Source organism: Chelon labrosus (genome assembly GCF_963514085.1).
Source record: "Chelon labrosus genome assembly, chromosome: 1".
NCBI classification, from domain to species: Eukaryota; Metazoa; Chordata; class Actinopteri; order Mugiliformes; family Mugilidae; genus Chelon; species Chelon labrosus.
The window spans coordinates 11,181,803-11,204,603 of NC_140337.1; the positions used below are offsets into that span (position 1 = coordinate 11,181,803).

At 41.6% G+C, this 22,801-nt stretch overlaps 2 protein-coding genes across 2 annotated transcripts; one reads left to right on the forward strand and one right to left on the reverse strand.

The window, feature by feature from the left end:
- Positions 1–1,137: 1,137 nt before the first annotated feature.
- pcolceb (procollagen C-endopeptidase enhancer b) lies at positions 1,138–8,573 on the forward strand. Its single transcript, XM_084541542.1, has 9 exons — positions 1,138–1,386; positions 2,510–2,618; positions 4,838–5,096; positions 5,243–5,367; positions 6,148–6,284; positions 6,434–7,176; positions 7,302–7,382; positions 7,532–7,702; positions 8,185–8,573. Exons 1-9 carry the CDS (start codon positions 1,295–1,297, stop codon positions 8,313–8,315), a joined length of 1,848 nt encoding a protein of 615 aa, XP_084397668.1. The 5' UTR covers positions 1,138–1,294; the 3' UTR covers positions 8,316–8,573.
- An 8,370-nt stretch (positions 8,574–16,943) lies between these two features.
- LOC311493136 (transmembrane protein 272) lies at positions 16,944–21,928 on the reverse strand. Its single transcript, XM_084551691.1, has 5 exons — positions 21,817–21,928; positions 19,310–19,395; positions 19,180–19,230; positions 18,880–19,086; positions 16,944–18,443 (listed from the first exon to the last, which is right to left on the reverse strand). Exons 2-5 carry the CDS (start codon positions 19,371–19,373, stop codon positions 18,235–18,237), a joined length of 531 nt encoding a protein of 176 aa, XP_084407817.1. The 5' UTR covers positions 19,374–19,395; positions 21,817–21,928; the 3' UTR covers positions 16,944–18,234.
- Positions 21,929–22,801: the final 873 nt, after the last annotated feature.

Sequence of the window (22,801 nt, forward strand, 5' to 3'; positions counted from 1 at the left end):
GAAAAGTAGAAGAATCACCAAAGTCAAGATGTGTTCAGAGGCAGAACCGGTTGCTTGGTGAAATAAGTTTTGTCCTGTCATTAGCATATCACTAGCAACTGTAAGCTAGCTATGGGCTAACTTATAGTTGGCTAGCCCAGCTAACAGAATTTTTTTTGTCATCTTATGTATGTGTTTGAAACAGACTCATAAAACCTTGGGGTATGAGCAACTTTTTGCCAAGCTGAAACCAACTGGCCAACCCCAGTGCTAAATAAATAAAGCTAACGCGATTGTGGCAAACACTGCAGTTCCACAAATGGCCACTTGAGGCCTCCATCGTAAACGTGCCACTTTACAGCAGAAATAAAAATGTTTACAGCCTGGTACAAAAGTCTGTTTTGGTTTACAGCTTTCCAAACTCATAAAAACTGTAGAGAATGCGAATCTTAGTATAAGTCACCTGTTTCAATTTCAGCACAATAAATTTTATGTTTAATCTTTTCTGCTTTGAGTGACAGGTGGATACAATCACAGGTTGCTAGGTGGGTGATGCCTTGGCAGTCAACTAGCAACCCGTGATTACAACCAAAGTGGCAACAGCTGGAGCTACCAGACTGCTCTTCAGAAATCCTCTGGGTGAAGGCACGGAGACTGCGTCCACCTTTACATACAGTCCGTGGTTGAAGCATTTGCACCTGGACGAGTCTTCAGTTTGCACAGACCAGAGTGACTTGCACTTCCAACCACATCTAAACACTATCGTATGTGACTGCGCCACGTCAAGAAATCACGTTGCCCAACATTTTGGGCCAGTTTTCTCTTCATCCACTTCAAAATACATTTCACCTAAAGTCAAAAATGTGAACCTGTTGGTTGAGAGCTGTTAACTTTCACTGTACACACATGAAACACAGACGCTCTGTCTCTCACAAACATCCATTTTCCTTATATTCCACTACCTGTTAATCAACAACACAGAGAGCTGGAACATAACAAGCAGGCTGTATAGATTCACTGTACTCACTAACTGTATGTACATTATATCTGGCCCAGAGTCAACGTAATTAAACCTGTTTTCCCCCTTTTCACTTGTGTCAAACAAGCCTCTGTCCTTCATTCATCCACCTTTTTCTTTCTTCTCCTTCCCTCTTTTAACCCACCACCTTCTCACCATCCCTTCCCTCCTCTTCCTCTCTGCCCTCCCCTTTTCAAACTTTGCATCTCTCCACGCCTCTGCATCGCTTCTCCCTCCTTCCTCTCACTTCTTCTTCTTCTTCTCCTCTGGTCTTTCCTAATCTGGGAGGACAGCAGGATGGAGGACAGGGTGTGGGCCGTGTGCCTTCTGGGCCTTTTGACACTGGGATGGACTGATGCTCAGAGTCAGACCAACAACACCGACACAAGGTAGGGTGTGTGTGTGAGGGAGTTGCTCGATGTCTGTCAGCGTCCTTTCTTGGAATTGTTTTTCTTGTGCACATGTGGCGAGTCATTGCCATGCCCACATCTGTCTGGATTAACTTCTTTGTGTGTGTGTGTGTGTGTTCCCTTTCCTGGTTGCAGTATTGCGATTACCAAAGGTTCGGTCGAAATAGAGGGTTGCAATGTTAGGAAGATGTGGTTGGCATCCCATAAACATGGAGACAGGCAGGCGGACACTAAATGATAGCATGCTGTAATTGATGCGGTGATTAAACCGGGCAAATTCACAGTAGCTTGTCCTCGTGTTTTTGTGGAATATATTCAGCTTGAAGTTTTACGCATGGAAGTCGATTTAGTTTTTGAAGTTGACACTGAAACTTTGAACGTATGGATTTCCACACACGCACGGGTGTAAATTGGATGCAAGAGACAAACAAATGCCTGTGGTGGGGCCGTTCAGCTCCTGAGGGTCAGAAGGGAGGGACACCACTGCTGGGTTGTTTTGACCAAATGTGGCCTTAGAGCACCGCAGTAAACACACAATGCGAAAAAAACACACACACACACAAACACAAAAGATTCTATAAGCGATGGCAGAAGACGTGATTAATTTTTCCCCATTGACCTCCGTGGTGTCGTGTTTAAATATGCAACCCAGCTACTGATTTCCAGCTGAGACCAGATGTCGGAGCGGCACACGTCTAAACGAACCAGTCTACCAATTAACCAGGCTGCTTTGAAGTGTGTTTATCCGAGTGCGAAGGAGAGGGCGTGTGTCACCATGTGCGAGCTAAAGTAAAGAGTGACAACTTTCTTGTGGCGCAGTCGAGATGTGGAGAGCGCTCACAGCACACATACTGTATACCAACGGCCTCCCTGGCTCGCTTTGACCAGGTTTTATGAAGAAAAAAAACACGGCTTCACTGGGAGCCTCCCTGGCCCCGGAGAACAGAGACAGACTGTGCCGATGTGGTTTTTTGCGTGTATGTAAACGTGTGTGTGCACACAGCATTTCGCCTCAATACTCTTCAGTATAGTTGCATTGGCAGGCTGCATTTTCTAAGAAATGCAGTGCATAACTGCAGTTTTTGCCTCTTTTCTGTTTCAGGCCGCTCTTCCCATGCGGAGGCCATCTGGTCACGGACTCGGGTATTGTGGCCAGCGAAGGTTTCCCTACTTACTACAAACCCAACACTAAATGCATCTGGTACATTACTGTGAGTCTTATCAGTCAGTTGGGATGTTTCTACCTTTTCATGTGATATTTTGTCTGATAAACTCAACTCGTCCATCACACCTCCTCCCACCGAGGCTAACGTTCAAGAGAAGGAATTTGTTTTGCTGGAGAGCATCGCCATTACCACGTGTGGCTGCTACATGCAATAGTAAAAGCAAAACTATAGTCAACAAGCTTTAGTAATGTCACATTTGCTAGCATTAGCCGCCATTCGCTAATGGTCATACCAAACCAAGTACATCTGTAGCTACAAAAACAAGTAGTGTGATTAGCTTAAATGTGTATTCGTCACAAAACTCATTTATGGAAGTTTCCTTTTCAGTTTGTAAAATAATTTTTTTGAAGCGTTTTTTGAGTGATGCTTTAAAAAGAAAATCCATTTGTATCTTGTGACAAGTCTAGTACAAGTTTTAAGGGTTGAAACATTTTATGCTAATACGTTTTGACCGTATCACATGTATATATCTGATATGATCAGCTTTTATCAACAAATTTAAGCATAATGATGTAATGGTTTTTTTTTTTTTGTTGTTTTTTTTAAAGCAAAGACTGAAACTAAATAAAAGTATATAAAAAAAAAATAAGTCAAAAGTCAAAGTCAAAAGAACAAGAAGAAAAGCAGCTGTAGAGAAGGCTGACAACCTTCCTACTATAAACCAGCATTATAATTTCTCAGCAACCAACTGGAACGTACCAACTCTTCAGGTAACTTCAGGGTGATCAAGGCTGTTATAAAACTACCAAACAGTACAAAATACAATAAAAAACCAAACCAACCAACCAAAATTAAACTTAAATTCCTTTGGCAATGCTTACAATTACGTTTTCTTTATTTATGGCCACACATAAATTCACCAAATACATTTCCGGAGGTGAGTTTTACCTTTTCTTTCCACAGTTTGACAGTATCCACCAGCTGAAATCTAATGATGCACACCTGTATTCACTATCACTAAATACATAGATAAGCTGCTGCAGCTTCACTCTTAAAACAAACCGTTGAATGAAACAGAATTGGATGAATATTGGAGTGTTTGATTTAACACACTTACAATAAAAGGTGGATGAAGGGAAAGAAGCCTTCTCATAGCTAAATCTTTCGTGTCACAGGTGAAAAAGTGCAAGTTTAAACAATAACAATCTGCTTCATGCTGTAGATGCCATCTGTTATGGTTTACTGACATATCTGTGGACTAAGTAACACACACACAAACACACCTGTGTTTTTCCTACTATAACAAGTTGAAATACTTTGTATAATTATGATTACTTGAAACTTTCTAACCCAAGACACCCTGTTTATCACCCAACCAAAATAATAATCCTGTGGTATTGATGTACTTATGTTTGTGCATCATTTTATTCACATTTCCCCCAAATTCTGGCTTACATACTTCGTGCCTTTTTAAATGAATTTAGAGTCATAGATCATATTGCGGCAACACATCAAAATGATTAATTTTACTTCACTTAGCAATGATTGGTTGCCAGAGCTGAGTAACTGAAGCGACTGAGATCGAGATTGCCTGTGATGGAGAAACAAGAGTTACGAATGCAACCTGGGTTCCATGAATTCAGAATCAAGGAAATGTCCAAGAAAAGTTTGTGGCGCTCCAAAAAACATTCATTCATTCATTCATTCATTCATTCATTTTCTGTAACCGCTTGTTCCTGTTAAGGGTCACAGGGTCTGCTGGAGCCTATCCCAGCTGTCACCGGGCGAAAGGCGGAGTACACCCTGGACAGGTCGCCAGTCTATCGCAGAAAAAAAGCAAAAAAAAAACCCAAACCTCTGTCTAAAGAGCAAAGGACTCATTTGTGAAGACAAACACAGATTTCCATTGTTGTGACATTTCCTAGTTAGAGAGTGTTCAAAGAAGATAAGAGACCTAGGAACTGTAGACTGTAAGTATATGTCAGGTAGATTCTACACCGCAGCCTTTAGGTTTGAAACTAGTTTTGGACAAAACAAAAAGTATTATTGCAACTGGCAAATAACTAACCATCTATTCAGGGAGGGGAAGCTGGAGATATAACTAGCTGCCGTCAGGTGAGACGCACAACAGTGTCCCATCCAATGATGACTAAATTGCTGCTTTTGTAAACGCAACATTAGAGGTGTTTCTTCCAACAACAGTGGTGGTTTCTGTTTGTAGGTGATACTGGAGACATTACACTCTTTTAACTTGTCCCCCCCAGGTCCCAGAGGGTCATGTAGTCATGCTGTCTTTCCGCCTCTTCGACATGGAGGCAGACCCCACTTGTCGCTACGACTACCTGGATGTCTACAACGGTCACTCCCGCTTGGTGCAGAAGCTGGGCCGTTTCTGTGGGACGTTCAGGCCCGGTGCCCTCATCTCCACCTCCAACACCATGATGCTGGAGATGGTGTCGGACGACGCCACCGGAGGGAGAGGCTTTCTGGCTTCCTTCAATGCAGGAAAGCCACACATGGAAGGTGCAGACATGTAATCCTAAAAGAGCCCAAATCTTAAATATTTTTTTATTTTCTGGGGAAACAACTGCAGATGTTAGCTGATTTTCCATAAGAAGGGCTACACCTTCAAATTGAGTATCTTTCTGATTTTGTTTTTTCTTTTACAGAGAACCAGTTCTGCGGAGGACGGCTGACCAAATCACAGGGGTCTGTCAAGACGCCCAACTGGCCCAACTCTAATTACCCAGCAGGTATCAGCTGCTCCTGGCACATCTCCGTAGAGCCAAGCAACGTAAGCTGATCATATTTTACTTGATCCTGTTCTCGAAGACAAAGCACTTGCTTTCAAATTCAAGAGAACCCTTACACCAGAATTGTTATATTAGGCAAACTAAAATTAAAAAACAAAAATGTAAATTCTATGTTTGAGGTTTGTTTTTTCATACTAGGTTAGCGTAAAAATGTTGGTATTGGTTGGCATGTTTGTTTTTCAAAATGACTGAGGCAGCCCTAAAAAACGTTAACCATTAACTGTATCATGGAGCAATGTGCAGTTAGATAGGACATTCAAAACAAAACAAAAACAGTTTCTGTAAGATTCTGAAATCTGGGCTGCATTGTCGTTGTAGTTTTTATTGCCTTGCACAAAAAAAAAAACCAAATGAATGTCGGTTAAACTGAATTTGAAGCCGAGTGTGTTAAACATCTCGTGTTGGAAAGAGAAAGGAATGGTAATTACAGTGAAGAGGCCCGTCATAAGCAAATGTTTTACCTCATGTCCTTAATATAGTGTGTGTGTATGAGAGTGTGACAGCAGCCTTGTGATGAATTTCAAGTGAAAGACTTCATTGAGCGGCTGCAGGCGTGCTCATGTGTGCCAAGAGATTGAACCTAAGGAAAGAGGGAAGGAAGGAAGGCCAAGAGAGGGAGTAAATGCCCTTCTGTATTTCTGAACTCCACCGCTGCCTCCCCATGCCTGCACTGTACTCGGTTCATGAAAATTAGCGAGGAATAAACCCGCTCAAGCTTCATTCCCGGTCATAAAATTCATAGTTTGTGTTGTCTTTTCCAGGTGATTGAGGTGAAGTTTGTGAAGCTGGATTTGGAGCCTGACACCTACTGTCGTTACGATTACGTGGCGTTGTTTAACGGAGGAGAGAGGGATGACTCAAGGAGGATTGGGAAATTCTGCGGTGATAGATCCCCAGGGTGAGATTATTTCTAAGACATGGGTGAAATAAAGTTGATTTAATCAGATGTGATTTACATCTGAGTTTTGTCAAAGTTTCTCTTCTTTCTCACAGCCCTGTTTCCACATTGCAGTCCTCTTAATTATTGTTTGTCTAATGTCCTCACAGCATTATAGTGACAAATGGGAATGAGCTCCTAGTCCAGTTTGTGTCAGACCTCAGTGTGACTTCCGATGGATTCATGGCGCACTACTCCAGCGTGCCCCGTGGATCCCGTAGACCCACCGCCGGAGGTGACTTCATCTACAGACCTCAAACCACCTCCGTGCCACAAAAACCAACGGTGAGGCCAAGCAAACCCACCAGAACAACCCCTAAACCAACTCCAAAACCGACCCTTAAACTAACTCCCAAACCAACCCTTAAAGCAACTCCCAAACCAACCTTCAAACCAACTTCCAAACCAACTCCCAAACCTAGACCTACCCTCAAGCCTAAACCCACCCAAAGACCCATCAAAAAACCACCACTGGTAAAGAAACCTCCACTGGTAAAGAAACCTCCACTGCGCAGACCTACTGGCAGGCCTTCAGTCAGGCCCACACCTAAACCCAAACCACCTAGACCCACACCTAAACTACCTGTGAAAAAGCCCACAACCAAACCTGTAGCCAGACCTACACCCAAACCCAAGGTCATTAAGCCAACCCTCAAACCGAGCATCAAGATTAAGCCCACACGTAAACCTCTGGTGAAGACTAAGCCCACGATGAAACCAAGAGTCAAACCAGTAAAGCCGACTCCTAAGAGTGCAATTAAACCAACGATCAAGCCTAAGATGAAGCCTAAACCATCACCGACACCCGGATTACGCAAAACAGTGACGAAGAAGCCTGCGGTGAGCAAGAAACGTAAGTGGAAGTAAAACATCTTAAAGTACAGTCTCCTCTTTGTCTGCATGTTTGTATTCATGCATACCTGTATTAGGAAGCAAGTTTGGGTGCTTATGGTTTGCTTGCGGATGTGTTTCCTGTAGCTTTGCCGCTGAACCCGTTATGTACACAACCCTGCAAGAGGACAGGAACTCTCCAATCCAACTTCTGTCCTCATGACTTCGGTGAGCCACAACAAGGGCATTTCGATGAAATTTGTTTTTCTTGTGGTCAAGCTTGCCTTCGAACAGTTTACTTTTTATATCTTGTTGGGCCTTATAAAAAGTGCCCAAACATGTCAATTCTCCCTCTTACACATTGGTGTCTCATTCAGTGATTACAGGTAAAATCACATTACTCACAGCTGGTCCAAGGGGCTCAGTGACAGTCGAGGTGTCCTTGATAAAGGCCTATAAGACGGGAAGCCTCAACATCACCAGATCAGGACCCGCAATGTCGGTCACTCTGACCTCCACCTGCAAGAGATGCCCTGGCCTAATCAAAGGTATGACGCAGCTGTCAATGAATGCTTTGTCAGAATCTTAACTGCGTGTTTACTTATTTGTTGAGCAGTTGATCATGAATGTGTATTTCACTAAGGCCAAGTCCTTTGATTGCTTATTTGACATTTACAGAATGTACTGTTGCAAGTCTTTTGTGTTTAATTTGTGTGTCTGACTCAATGACATCTGTGTATGCAGATGATGTGAGTCTCTATTTAAGTAATATATCCCACCAGTTACAGCAATAATGTGGGTGAGACAACATAACAGCAAGGTGTCTGACTACAGATCTATTAACTGAACACATGTGATGCAAGTTTCATGTTTTTGTAATTACTGTAAATAAATATTACTTAAATGGTCCAAAAATAAAAGCTGGTATCTGTATTTTGAGACAGTACTCGGCCGTCCTTGCCCCACTTGATATGGATGAAAATGACCTGATATCTGATGTATTCTGACATTTTTTTCTCCATCTGTCCAGGCCTGAACTACGTGATGATGGGAAAAGTGGACGCACAGGGCAACGGCCATCTGAGCCCGTCCAGCTTCACCCTCCTCTACAAGACCATTCACAGCAAAGCACTGGCCGCCCTTGCTCGTAAATCGTGCTGATATACCAGCCTAATCCACCAGTCACACTGACAGCCCCTTTTAAAAAAAAAAAAAATAATTACCTTTACATAAAGGGTAAAAACCTCAAACAATATCAAGCACATTTTTTTATATATTAAGATATGGTTGTGAAAAGCAGACACATTTTTAACACTCATCATTAACTATTACATTTTTTTGTTTTGTATGTAAATTATATTATTAATTAAATGATATTTCTGTGTTATAAGATGCATAATAAACATGTTTGTTGGGGTATATTTTAGTATCTATTATCTTAAACAGAGATGATTAACAGGGCTAAACGTCTCTGCTGAGGGGACAAAAAGAAGACCTGGGGTCTTTACTATAATACCAACAAGCATCTACTTCCATTTGAATGAGGTATAAGCAAAAATATCAACTATTATTAGTTTTTTACAACTTAAAACAATGAAAACAACAGACAACAACAGTGACTTCAGTGGAATTCATTCTTCACTTTTTGGATTGAGAGCAGTGGCGTAAACCTTTTATAATCTGTGCAAAAAGGAATTTGTTAGCGCCTAATAACCATGTAAATAGCTGATCTGATCATTTCTCTCTGGTTGGAATAAAAAATGATTGTTGGAATAGACAGTAGAAGAATCTGCCCTGGACAGATTTGCCTCAACTGGAGTCTCCATTGGCGGCGCTCTTTTTAAAATATGCATATATATATATATATATAAAATATAACAGTTAAATACAGCAAGACTTAAATACAAAAGGAGTATTTCCACATTACATCACGGACCCCACATGTTACTCCAGCTATTATTCAACATCGTCAGACTCTTTGATGGTCACACAGATGGATATCCAGGTTTGTAGGCTGAAATTTTATTTCAACTTAACAATAGAATACCATACCGCGATCAGCCTCAACGTTAAAACCACTGACAAGTGAATTGAATAAATATGTCACACAACCCAAGAAAATACATATTAGATTTTTCTGCATCCATAACTCTGGTGAAAATGTGAAACAATACAAGCCTAAGTACAAGCAATGTCTGTTTACTCCATCCTATGTCTTTTCGACACCCTGCTACATGTGTTTAAGCTGTGTTTTCTCCCCTGGTTTACTTGGCCTCTCTGCCAGATGGAAGCCTGCTTTTGTAGTGTCACTGAGCTCACTGGCTGAAAATGGTAGCAGAGCTGTGAGTCTCAAGTGCTACGCATTTCTGTCCCTGCTGCTTCTGCACAGAGCTGCAGCACTGAGCGTTATTTGCCAGTAATGATTTTAAAAAATATACATCAAACACACGTTAATTAGTATTTTCCAAAATTTTGAATTGAAATCAAACAAGAAATTGAAGGACACAGGAAAAAAAAAAAATGGGGCTTTACGTCAGATTTGATGCGTGAATTTGACAGTTATAGAGTACAGCAGCTATAAAATATATTAGTCTGGATTTACAGCATTTTACTAGTTGGGCTATTTCTGGTCAAAATGTCTGATGGAAAGGACTGGCACAGGCTAATAACGAGTAATCACGGGTAACAAGGCAACACTTATGATGAGCTACATTACAGCTCTTGACAAAGTCATGTACGCTGTGTCAGTCACCCTGACCCTTTTAAGTCCATTTAAAATTTAGTTGATTTTCAGAGTGGCCGAGTTAAGAAAATGAGACCTGGAGCAGGGAAGAAAATTAAACAAAAGGTGAGTTGTAAGAGGATCATTTATAGCAGGAGGTAAATAAAGGAATTAGAGTCAGGTGCACATGTAGGTGGGGATGGAAGTTGTTGGATGGAAGACATTGACGACTATCGGTGGACATAGTGGAGGAGCATACCGAACTGACTTCAGAGCTTCAGTCTCGTTGATCAAGTATTTCCAAATATATTCATAACTTTATACTTTATCATTTCAGCCATAGTTCCTAAATAAATAATAAATAAATGACACAGGAAACTTGGGTCTTTGTGGTTGTAGTCTGGCACCGTAGACCTTTGAGTTAAATGTTTATTCACCATCTAGCTGTAAAAATACATGTGTAACCCAGGATGAATACATTTTTGACTGCACTTGATGACGACTCAATAAAAAACGTCCTAATTATATTAATTAAATATAATTTAAGTAACATTTAAAGACATCTGTTGTCTGTCAGTGGTGGTGTGACGGCAAGGTCGAATAACATAGGTCCAACCTGCCCAGGTGAAGCACTTTATTTCAGATGGCTCCTCCTGTTCTGAAAAGTGAAGATCAGACAGCAAGAGGAACACGAAACCAAACATGACATCCTGATGGTGGCGCTAGAGGAAACCTGATGCCGTCTTGTCAACAAAAAGACAAAACAAACAAGAAGTAACAAAAAGATGCCAAGGGTAACAGATGTCTTTATAAAATCTGTGTCTGGAACAATGACTCATTTCTTTCTGAAACTAATCTTTACTTCTGAATTTTTCTTCAGATCTCCAAATATAATTCAAATAAACCAAATATGGTTTGTTGATAAAGCCAATGTTGACTTACTCTCTTACCTTGTAGAGGGCTGCTTCATGTAGAGGCATTAGGTGGACATCTAGTGGTTTGTAAAGATTATTGCAGATTCTTTTACTGCAACGGATGTACTGTAAGCCTACGGGCAATACACCACAGGAGAAACCAGTTCCCTAAAGGGAGGCGGGGATGTAGCGCCGGTTTGTGCACCAAAGGCTCCAGTTAAACAAATGGACAGAGAACAGTGTTGTCCTGTATTTTTCTTCTCATCAGCAGCTCCAGCAATAAAATAACCCCATGTCGAAAAGTAAACTCTGATATATAATTATTTCTATGTGGCATGGTTGCACCAAAGCGCAGTCCTCCAACGTTCCCCATTCTGCTGTTGTAAACACTCACAATGTGAATTCACCTGTGGCCGAGAATATCTACCTCAAATGCTCTACGTGCTCCTGTCTGGGTTACAGCCTGCTGAGCATCTTTTTCAACTGAAACTACACTTTTGTCACATACTTCAGAAAGGGCTAAAGGCTTTGATGCAAACAGAACTCAGGCTTTTTCCTTTAAAGGGTTAATCTGACCACACCATCATCGACTCATATCATGGTGTTTGATTACATGCTGTTGATGCTGTTCCGTAAAGTTAACACTGACATGCAACCACTACAGCTCTCGAGGAACCACAGCAGATCATGTGTCTGACATTATCAGTGCATCATCAGCTGACTTTTAGAATATAACTGATGGAGAAAGAACTTCGAGAGACTCAGGTCGAAAGTCAAAAAGGTTTCGTTAATCAGCGATTCACAGAGAGTCTAATTACAGGTTCTCTACGGAGAGAAGCTCCTCTGGCTACCTCACCTACACACACAGCTTTTATACAGATAATCTTGGTATGTGGTTTCCTATCAGTCACTTATCACTTGTTCACTTGTTGCTTGCAACATCCTCAGTGCAATGTGAAGAACAGGTTAGAAAAGATAGATAGATAGATAGATAGATAGATAGATAGATAGATAGATAGATAGATAGATAGATGCTTTACTAATCCCAAACTGTAACATTTCACCATTCACCAAAATATATACACAATATTTACAAGAATTATAAAATAAGTGAATATTAAAATAAGTGAGTACTAAAAAGTAAATTGCAATGAGATGTAATGAATTTACAACCAATAACCAAACAACCATGTGCAAATGTGCAAAAACAAAAGCCCAGAGTGTCATCTGTCACACACAGATAAGGAGTTGTACATACTCTAGACTTTTGTTAGCATTTAGAACACAATGAACATTTAGAAGCATTTTTCTATCAATAACAGCTGAAAACTGGAAGTCGGGAGATTCTCTTGCTAGTTTTAATTTTTTTTAGAAACAAGATTAAAAGAAACAGGAAATAGTCTGTTTATTCTTATTAAAATAAACACACTTTGTACACAGAAGTAGGTAATATTAATCACAATATGGACACATTATGGCCCTTCTGTGTGTCAGATGGAAGGCTTGAGACTGTCACATTTGTAGGTCCCAGTAAACTGATCTTGTGATTCGGAGAGTCTCCACTTCCTAATTTGACGTCTCGCACGTCGAGATTTAATCTGTTCAAAGTTGACCGGAGTAAAAGTCCCTGATTTTTATGACTCACTTGCAAAGGAAACGCTTCATGCCTAAAAAAGGTTGTTGAGACGTGTGTCTTGCGGTTAAAATGTCGTCCTTCTTACAAATATATGGAACTCCAAGTACCGAGCATGGATGTCAAGTATAAACCGTAACAGACAACACACTGATCAGCCATAACATGTAACATGAGAAGTCACATGTGAAGTGAATTACACAGATTATCTCATGTTCCATAGTGTATGTGTAAGAAGCAGGAAAAATGGACAAGTTAAAGAATTTGAGCGAATTTGACAAGGACCAAAGTTTAATACTAGACGACTGGCCATTAACCAGCTTCTCCAAAACTGCAGCTCTTGAGGCATTTGCCGATCCATGGAGGCCCCACCTCGCAACTTGGAGGAGGTCAAGAGGTCATGTGAAGTCCGTGTCTTGATGGGTCAGGGCTATTATAGTGGCAAAAGGGGGACCCACACAACATAGCCCTGACCCTATAGGTTTTTCTGAAGGGCTGTTATGAAGCTCAGCGTGGTGGCTCCAGCAGCTGCCATCTTGGCATAGCCTAGACTGCCTAACTCCAATTAATTCAAACACCTAGCAACCTGCGACAAAGAAAAACAACCACACCCTTAATTATGCATAACTGAAAGCCTTGAACAGTTAATTATACAGTTCAGTCATTAATGGTAAAGCTAGCTACAGAGACCAGACTGTTTTTAACATGGACGTGTATGGGGATTGACTCGGCCTTGGTGCTAGCCTCCAGTGGCCATTTGAGGAACTGCAACAAGCTTACCACGTTTGTTTGATTTTTCAAGCCTCGTTACTAGTTGTAATTCAAAAAATGAAATGTTCAGATATTGATAATGGATGATACTGGGGTGTATTTTAAGACTGAAATTATTTGCTTGTTGAACTGTCTGCAGAAGAAGAAGAGTTGTTCTGTGACTGCCAAAGCCATGGGTGCAGTGTAGCACGGTGATCATAGCCAGCAGCAATGAGACGACCCCCCATTACCAGCAGGTAGATGGAGATGTTATTGGTGCATTGCTCCTTTAGGACAAATATCATTATCCTGACATTTCAAATATCTCAACAAAAAATTACAAAAACTATTCAAATACTATCTATTTAACTTTATGATGGAGAGTGCTCCTGTTACCTTACCTATTGTTACCTGAGCAATGAGCATAGGGCACATTATCACCTGGAAACATGCTGAGGGAAGATAGGAGAGAGTCAACAAACAGCACCATCTGTGTGTCCACCTGTCCACATCTCGGTTTGTCGGGTACAAAAATGAGAAATCTGCAAGCTCACAACAGATAACATTTATTTCTCAAAATTGTTTCTTTCTGTTTGGTTTAGTGGAAAACAGAACCTCTTCTGTGAAGGTGTGAAGGCAAGAAGGGAGAGTAAAATTGCTTTTGTACGGCGTTGTAATGGACAATATGGTAAAGACTCAAGGGCTAGAGGCTAATATAGAGTGTACTGGGGCAGAGCTGTGAATGAAGGCCAGTTGAACAGGTAGGTGCAGGGATCGGGTACCAGAAGACAATGGGAAAACACAGCTGGGGAATGACTGTGTAAAATGTATTTCATTGCATCTGAACTTCTTCTTTTTAACCGATACAGCGCCAAAGATTGTTTGGCTTGTTGTGTTAGCTAATAGTAGATGCAGGTATGGAGTCAACTTCCTGCTTGATCACTAAGTGGAAATTTCCCTTTGAATGTTTGCTTCCTCATTCTTCAAACAGACAAGAGACTTGATTCAACTTAAGGATTTCTTTATTGTTGGGTGATAACGGGGGGTTGATGGAAACATCATAGGATTGTAATATTTTATGTGGGTATGTCTCAATACGAAAGTGCAAAATGCTGATTATTTATGATATAAGTACATTTATGAATTGAACATTTTGCTCCTTGAGTGTTAAAATAAATAGTTTTAAGTCCTCCTGAGGTTTAGTCCCCCTGGTGCAGTCAGCAGAGACGATAAAGCGAACGGTGCAGTAGTCCACACACATTTGCATTTAGTCAAGCTGGACTAGACTGTGATGCAAATGGTGCAGTTTATCAGGTACACGAGATGATTATGTTTTATGACAGTGCATGTCGGCCGGTCTGTGTGCCTGATAATCACACTTTGGAACAAGAAAAATGAAGGGAGTTGAACAGACTGAGAACTTTAACATATTAGATAAAGATGTTGACTTTGTTCTACTTTATGAACATAACTTACAGCTGAACAAAGGTAATAAACAGCTGTTATCACATACAGCAAAATGTCTATAACTACAGTGTCAAATTGCACCTTAACTATTATGATAAATTTGCATTGTAACTTAAGAACAGTAAAAATACTGTATTGTGACTTAAGTATTGCAGTAATACTGTATCATGATAGGCTTTTGGATAATATAACAGCAACTCTTAAAAGGGGAACTAATGTTTTTTACAACCTGGACCTTATTTCTGGCATAAAATACGATAGTTTACTCACCCATATAACTTTTGTGTAATTTGAAGTCCTTCGGGAGATATTTAGATCAGCGTATATCCATATAGTGGAAGTGGCAGGGGTACCGAAACGCATCCTCTAATAACGCATCATCTGCTGCGAAACTCATTCATTTCACCAATATTTGTTATTGTACGCTAGCGCTATTCCCCGTTGAGTCCGGAGTTACCTGTTATCATCATCTGGGGTCTGTAGATTGACCTACAGACCCCGGATGATGTCATCTCTGAACGCTGCGCGCACCTGTGATGGTCGGCTTGTTTAGGCTACCCAAAGGACTATGCCAGAAATAAGGTCCAGGTTGTAAAAAACAGTAGTTCCCCTTTAAGAAGTGCAACGACATCAAATTGTGACTTAGGTATTGTGGTAAGAATGTATCGTGACTTAAGTATGATAGTAATATTGTATTATGAATTAACCACTTCAAACCCTGCATCCATTTGAATGGACATATTTGTGCTTCTTAACCAATAAAAACGCTGTGATTGAGTCATGTGAGCATTGCTGGTTGTTAGTTGGATCCTGATTATCAAAATCACAGTGAGGGATGAGGGATGAGGGATGAGTACGTGCCCATTTTCAATCAAAAATATAAATTTATATTCATGCTAGCCAAACAAATTTTTTAATATAACAATTATCATTAATTAAGAGGATTTTTTAAAAACTCGATGTCTATGGCAATGGACATCGGAGTTGGGAGATATTAGCCAACACTCGCATGTTTAGTGTCAGTATACAAAGAAACAAAATACCTGCAAGCTTTTCAAAGGTAAAATATGATATCCCAGTGTGTTTATTCATATTTATAAAATGTTACATGTATATTTTTTTCGTGTAAAGTCGAAGACTTCCTTGAACGTCTTGTAAATGGAGAGTTATCTGAACTTGACTCGTTGAATTCAGGAAATGAGGCAGATGAGACCAGTGACACAGATGGTGAGTTTAGATGGTGAGTTTAGAAATTAAGGGTGGTTTTAATAAGTATGAGGTTTTCATCAATTTTATGTCTTATGTAAGATCTAAGTTGCATGGAATGCATAAGAGAATACATAAAATAAGTTAAAAATGTGATTGCTTTGCTATTAGATTCAGAGAGGGACAGTGGAGAGGTTCTATGCATGCCAGAAGAACTTGAGGTGGCAGCTGAGTTTGAGACAGAGGAGACAGACAGTGTAGTGACAGAGGATCAGGAGGAGATGACAGTAACCAGGAAAGAAGGGATCAAGTGGCGTCACAGGCCATTCACTTCAATCATTAACACTTGCTATGAGAATCCTTCAATTCATGAGAGACATCCCATGAGACTCTATGAATACTTCAAACAGTATATACCAGATGAGATCTTCAGTTTGATGGTTGACAACACAAACATTTATGCCATGCAAAGTGGTACACTAGGTTTCAAAACGACTAGTTCAGGAGAAATCAGAACCCTAGTCGGTCTCCACCTTGCTATGGGAGTAATGAAAATGCCAAGAGTCTCAATGTACTGGGAAGCTGGGATGGACATTGGTATTTTTCAAAACACCACGCCCCGTGACAGATTCTTCCAGCTCCGGTCACATTTGCATTTGGTCAACATTTTGGAGAAGCCAGCTGAACAATGATGTGTTTTTCAAGGTACGTCCTCTCTATGATGCCATATACGCAGGAGATGCTTGGAGCTTCCACAAGAGGAGAACCTTTACATTGATGAACAAATGGTGCCATTTCGTGGAAAGCTGTTTTGTCAGGCAATACATGGAAGGCAAGCCACACCATTGGGGACTGAAAATATACTTCCTGTGTGGGAAAAGTGGCATGCTGCACCAAGGACCTACAATGGAGATATCACAACAGCACAGGAAGCAGCTGGGACTTGGAGCTGGAGTGGTGTGCCATCTCAGCCAGCGAATCACCGAGGCCAACCACAAGTTGCATTTTGACAATTATTTCGCAATGTACAATCTTCTCTAGCTGCTGGCTGAGAGGAACATTCATGCCGCTGGGACAGCAAGAGTCTGTCGCTTTGCCAGGCCTCCTCTACAGTCTGACAAAGGGATGGCCAAAATGCCACGAGGAAGTTGTGATGAAGTTGTAAGCCGTGATGGAAAGGTGGCACAGGTCAAATGGTATGACAACAGACCAGTTGTCATGGCCTCCAACTTTGTTGGTGTTGGCAGAAAGCGGTGGGACAAAAAGAAGGCCCGATTTTTGATGGTATCCCGTCCAGAGGTGGTTAAGCCATACAATGAAGCAAAGGGTTGCGTTGACCTGCTTGATCAACTTGTCAATCTGTACCGTACAGAAATCTGGTTGAAAAAGTGGACCCTGAGAATGACCACGCATGCTTTTGACCTGGCTGTGGTCATGACTAAAGTACCGTTGTGACATAGTTTTGGTGAATTAAGAATCTTTATATCATGACTTAAGTACCGTTGTGTACTGATTAAGTACCATTGTGACATAGTTTGGTAAATTAAGAATTGTCGTATCATGACTTAAGTACCGTTGTGATATAGTTTGGCGAGGTGTTTCATGTATTGTGGTTAAACAATATTTTTGACAGCAACTTGAAGGAATATCTAGCCCATTATAGCAAAAAGGATTTCCTGTTGCTACACACATACACAACTCTTTTAATTTCATTGTGAGTTGACAAACTCTTTACAATCTCTTTCATTGTAAATGAGTCATAGTACAGACTAAGTACTCTGTGTACATCTTACAGCAGTAAAACTTTGTTTGACGCAGTTTAGTGTTGTGATTAAATGTTACACAGTGGAAAGAAACATTTCATAGTTTTGTGATTTCCAGGAAAACATTGTCTGGTTAAGGTTATTATATGGAAGAAGTGGAGTATGACAAAATATATTAGTCTGTGTATTACAGTGATTGTCAAGGAACATTAAATTAAAAATATTTTATCCATTGCTCCATTTAAAGTTGGAGTCCAATTAGTGGCTCAACATATAAACAACACATTTCAGAAAGGCAGCTAGAGGAAAGTCCAACAGAATACATCGCAGCTTATGGAGAGGTAGAAAATGCTCATCAATAAGAAAACACTTACAGACATTATTTATAACCAGTGTTGACCGCATCCAGATTGAAAAGAGTGGAGCATGTATCTACCAAGGCTGCAAAAATATTTTCCCATTAGTATCACATATCTCACTGTTAAATTACGATAGAAAAGTGGAACTCATGAAAGGAGCCTTGGTATACAAATGCAACCGAAACAACTCGGGGTAAACAACGACGCGTGCAGCCCCCGATTAGCTGCGTCCTCTCTCCTCTGCCCGTTTTATTTCCAGACAGGCTCTAGACTTGGTCGTCTGGGTCGGCACGGCCGCACAGGAAGAAGCAGCAGAGGACGCAGCAGCTGATGAACAGGAACAAACACAGTAGTATGTAGACCAAGGTGGTGGTCCAGAAGGCGAACAGATAGAGGGTCTTGTCACAGTAGGGATCCACATTTGTTGTGTTCTTGTTGTAGTTGGGCTCATAAATAGAATAGATCCAGACATTACCTAAAAACACACACACAATAAAAAGCTGTAATTTTAAGACGATGCTTTTAAGGCAACCAGTTATATAATAAACAGAGATGATCTTCCCTACACTCCTAGTACAATGGGTCTCAATTTTTCTAATTGTTTTCTAATTGCCTCCAAAATTCACTAGATCCCAAACTGATCAAGTATCTGTGGGATGATCCACAGAGGCCCGTCCCCTCAACCCATAGGACCCAAAGGCCTCCACTAACAACATCCTGACACCCTCAGAAGCCCCATGTTCATTCTCTGATGAGTCACAACTGTTTTGGAGGCACAAGGGAGACCTACACAATATTAGGAAGGTGGTCATAATGTTATGCCTGATCGGTGTGAACTACGTTTTGTTCTACTTTCTATCATGTCTCCTTTCTCTGCTGTCATCCGTCTGCCCACTGCTCCTTCATCTCACCAGCAATAAACCAGCAGAAGAGGAAGAAAGACGTCAGCGAGTTCCAGGTGGTGCAGACTGTGCTCAGAGGGTTGGCCGTGCCGTCTTCGGGCTCCCTGGCGCAGGGCAGGCAGGAGAGCAACGACAGCACCAGGCTAAAGACTCCCACCACTATCAGATAGATGGGAATGTAGCGCTGCCGCGGACAGTCGTGTAGATGTATCGCCCCTGGTGGACACAGACGTGACAGTGAAACCACTGAACAACTTGGACAAAACACGTGTGAGAACATTCAATAAACCAAACATATCTGTGGCTCACCAATAGCAATCTGGGCAATCGGCAGGATGCAAACAAGCAGCTTTGAACATCCTGCAAGAGAAATGATTGTAAGAACTCCTTTCCGTGCGTAACATGTGCAACATTAAACCACTGGCTGAAGAGACCTCACCTAGCATCGGCGGAGGGGGTTGAGGGGGGTTGCGGATGTGCTGAATGAGGGCGGTGTTTGACATGATCAGTAGTGGGGACTCTAACCTGCAGGGGAAGACAAAGATGTGACAGACTTTCAGGCCAATCTGGTTTACGTGGTTTAAAAAGTCTGCACAAAGAAAGTGTGTAAAGTGGTTTTTATCACATTGTCAAATGGTGTCGATGAATCATTGATTGAATGCTAAACATTGGCCTCTCATTGGCTTTCCTTTGTCTTATTTGATAGTAAACTCTATAGTAAAAATCTTTAGGGTTTCTTACAGTCATATATCTAATCAAACCTTTACATACATGAATATGAAAATAGCACAATAAAAGTCGTATTAGTGAGAACATCTGTAGTTTTGAAAGGGTTAGTAGTCGCTCTACACTTCCTCAAACTGTCACCACAACAACGTGTTTACTGAAATACAGCCAAACCAACATGTTAAATTGCTCATTTTGATTGGCCCACTTTTAAAGGGTCAGTCAATAAATCTAGCATGTGACTTCCATAAATCTTGCGAGACTCACACGAGACGGACTGAAACAAGAACGGTCGAAATCTAAGAAGCAGAGTTTGAGAAATCCCGAATTTCTGGTCGCCCAAATGACATCAAGCTCCAAAGAACACTGGATCCTACATTTCCCACAATGCAACTTAGACACAGGACTGCAGGGCTCTCAAGTGTCACGCATTGAGCGTGACAGTCACTCATTTCGGTCTTTTGTCACGCACACATTTGCATTTCTCACGCAGAAAAAATATTTATAATATATTTAATATGCCGCAGCGCCCAAAATTTCTCTGGTCGCGCCTCTCTCACTATGGAACCGGCAGAAAGTGTGTGCAGTGAGAGATCGTCAGGTGTGCCGTGGCAAATTATCCAGTTTCACCTAATTGATCTAAAAATATTGGCCTGTATTCCATTAGCGGCCGGGTCTCGCTGTCAGCGGAGGTAAATAAAGGCCGGTCTCTAATAGCGGCCTGGGCTATTATTAGAACCATCTCGGCGGGTCAGGGTTTCAGCGGCACGGTGTGGGAGGATCCCCTCAGCGGGACCTCTCCCCGGCGTCGGCCGGCCCCCGCCGGGCGCATTTCCTCCGTGGCGGTGCGCGGCCTGTAAGTGCTCGGGGCGAAGGTGGCTCGACGGCTCCGGCCGCGAGCTTTACAGCGACCCCCCGCATCTCACTTCACCGCTTCCCTGGGGTCGTGGAATCAGTGCTCACTGCGCCCTCTCTCCCTGCGGGGAGGGACGGGTCCCACTCGCTCCCGGCGCGACTGCCGACCTGCAGCGGACTCACTGTCCTCAGTGCGCTCCGACCGCGTCGCGCCGCTCATTTGTTGTTAATGTTCTGTATGCATACCATGTTATGGTAACTGTACGTTTTTAATAAATGAACCTAGTATTTTATAGGTTCAAATAGACACAAAATCTTGTTTTTATTCATTCTACTCGTAGTTCGTTTTGCTCAAATAGAAATTAAGGCCTGCCTCTAATTCTGGCCTCCTTCCAATAAAAATCGGATATGAGAAGGAATCAGATTTGAATCAGATTCGTCTGCAGTCTGAACGCAGCCTAAGCATCACTTTGAGCACAGAGTAAGTCAACTCCTGTTGTAATGTTACAACAAATTCACAACTTGTTTGACACAAACAATGAGTGTGTGCGACGACGGACGGACGGACGGGGGGGGGGGGGGGGGGGGGGTTTGGTGGATGTCACTCTTGCCTGTCTTCAAAACTTGAGAGCCCTGGGACTGGATATATATAGTTTAACACCCAACGTGTTAAACTAGACCTAAACTTCTTGAGCAACAGTGTGTAACACAGCCCTTAGTCTTTTCTAGTGAAACCGAAACAACCTCACTGACATCACTTGACAAGATAAAAGCCTCTGTCATGAACTCAGAAGATCTTTCACAACTGGGCAAAATAAACTCAATTTGAAAGGTCTGCTGATTTCATTATGGAGTAAAACACAATAACATGTGACTTTTATGCAATGTCATGTATTGTCCTGAGCGTCCTCACAGACAAAGTGAACAGCATACACAATAGTGACCACGGAGAGGGTGTGAGTTAAAGACTTGAGGTTTGACAGCATTCTCTCCACAGCCAGTTTCTCGGAAGCAGCAACAACAGACATGAACCAGAAGCAGTTTCCCCCCCTCCCCCTTCCACATTTTAAATTAGATTTCAATCTCAACTCTTTCACTTTCGCAAACACGACATGCGTTAACCTGCTGGATAAATGAAGTCCAACCAGCTCTGATAACGTTTAACTGTGACTCGCCCTTATTATCCTGAAGTTCGGGAAAGCTGCTGCGCAAGCACCGGTAGCGCCACCCGCTTTAAAGCTGTTGTCCGACAATGGGCTCAGGGTCGAAAGACGGCGCTCAATAAAGACTCCGATGAGAGTGAACTGAAGCGACACTTCGCTGCAAACGCCTCTTGTTTGTTGTTTTTAAATCTCAGACACTTACCTCCGTCTTGCTTGCTGCTGCTGCGTTTCCCTGTCAGCCGCGCCTTGTTGCTGGCTGTCCAGACTCCACCTCTAGGGGCACACGGAAACACAGGAGGAGGCGCTTTTACGCAGTCACCTGATTGTCCTGGACAATTACATGGAATATTACATTTATGAATTTCTTTTTTATTTACTCAACAGCTCAACATAAAGGGACAGACATTTCTAAATTTCTAAATAAAATGAAATCAGGCTACAAGTACTCAAGACACAGCTGTAGTAAGAAGCTGGAAAGTAAAATCAACCACTTTTGTGTGGTCTGGACAGGATTTAATCTCCAAAAGTTCATAATATTATATTAAAAGGATATAAAATGCTTGTGTGGCAACTTTTTTACCATATCATTTATTTATTTAAAGGGGAATTACCGTTTTTTTACAACCTGGACCTTATTTCTGGCATAAAATACGATCGTTTACTCACCCATATAACTTTACGATATTTAGATACGCGTATATCCATATAGTGGGAGTGACTGGGGCACCGAAACGCAGCCTCTAAATAACACATTATCTGCCGCAAAACTCGTTCATTTCACCAATGTTTTGTTATGATACACTATGTTTACTACCTATACACATTGCTATTCCCCTGTGAGTAAGGAGTTACCTGTTATCATCATCCAGGGTCTGTAGATTGATGTAGATGATGTCATCTCTGAGCACCCCGCGCGGCTTGTTTACCTGTAATTTGCTACTGCTAGTTTTTTGCAACATGGCTGAATATTTTTCAGATTCTAAGGTTGTGGATGACAACTTTGTTTATGATGGACATCCTTACTGTTTTGAGCCAGACTATACGGATGAGGAGCTCGTTGAAAGGAGGATGCGGAGGCAGAGAGAGGAACAGCTGGACAAAGAACAACAAACCGCTGCTGCACGTTCCCATATAGATAACAGGTAACTCCAGACTCAACGGGGAATAGCATTAGCGTATCATAACAA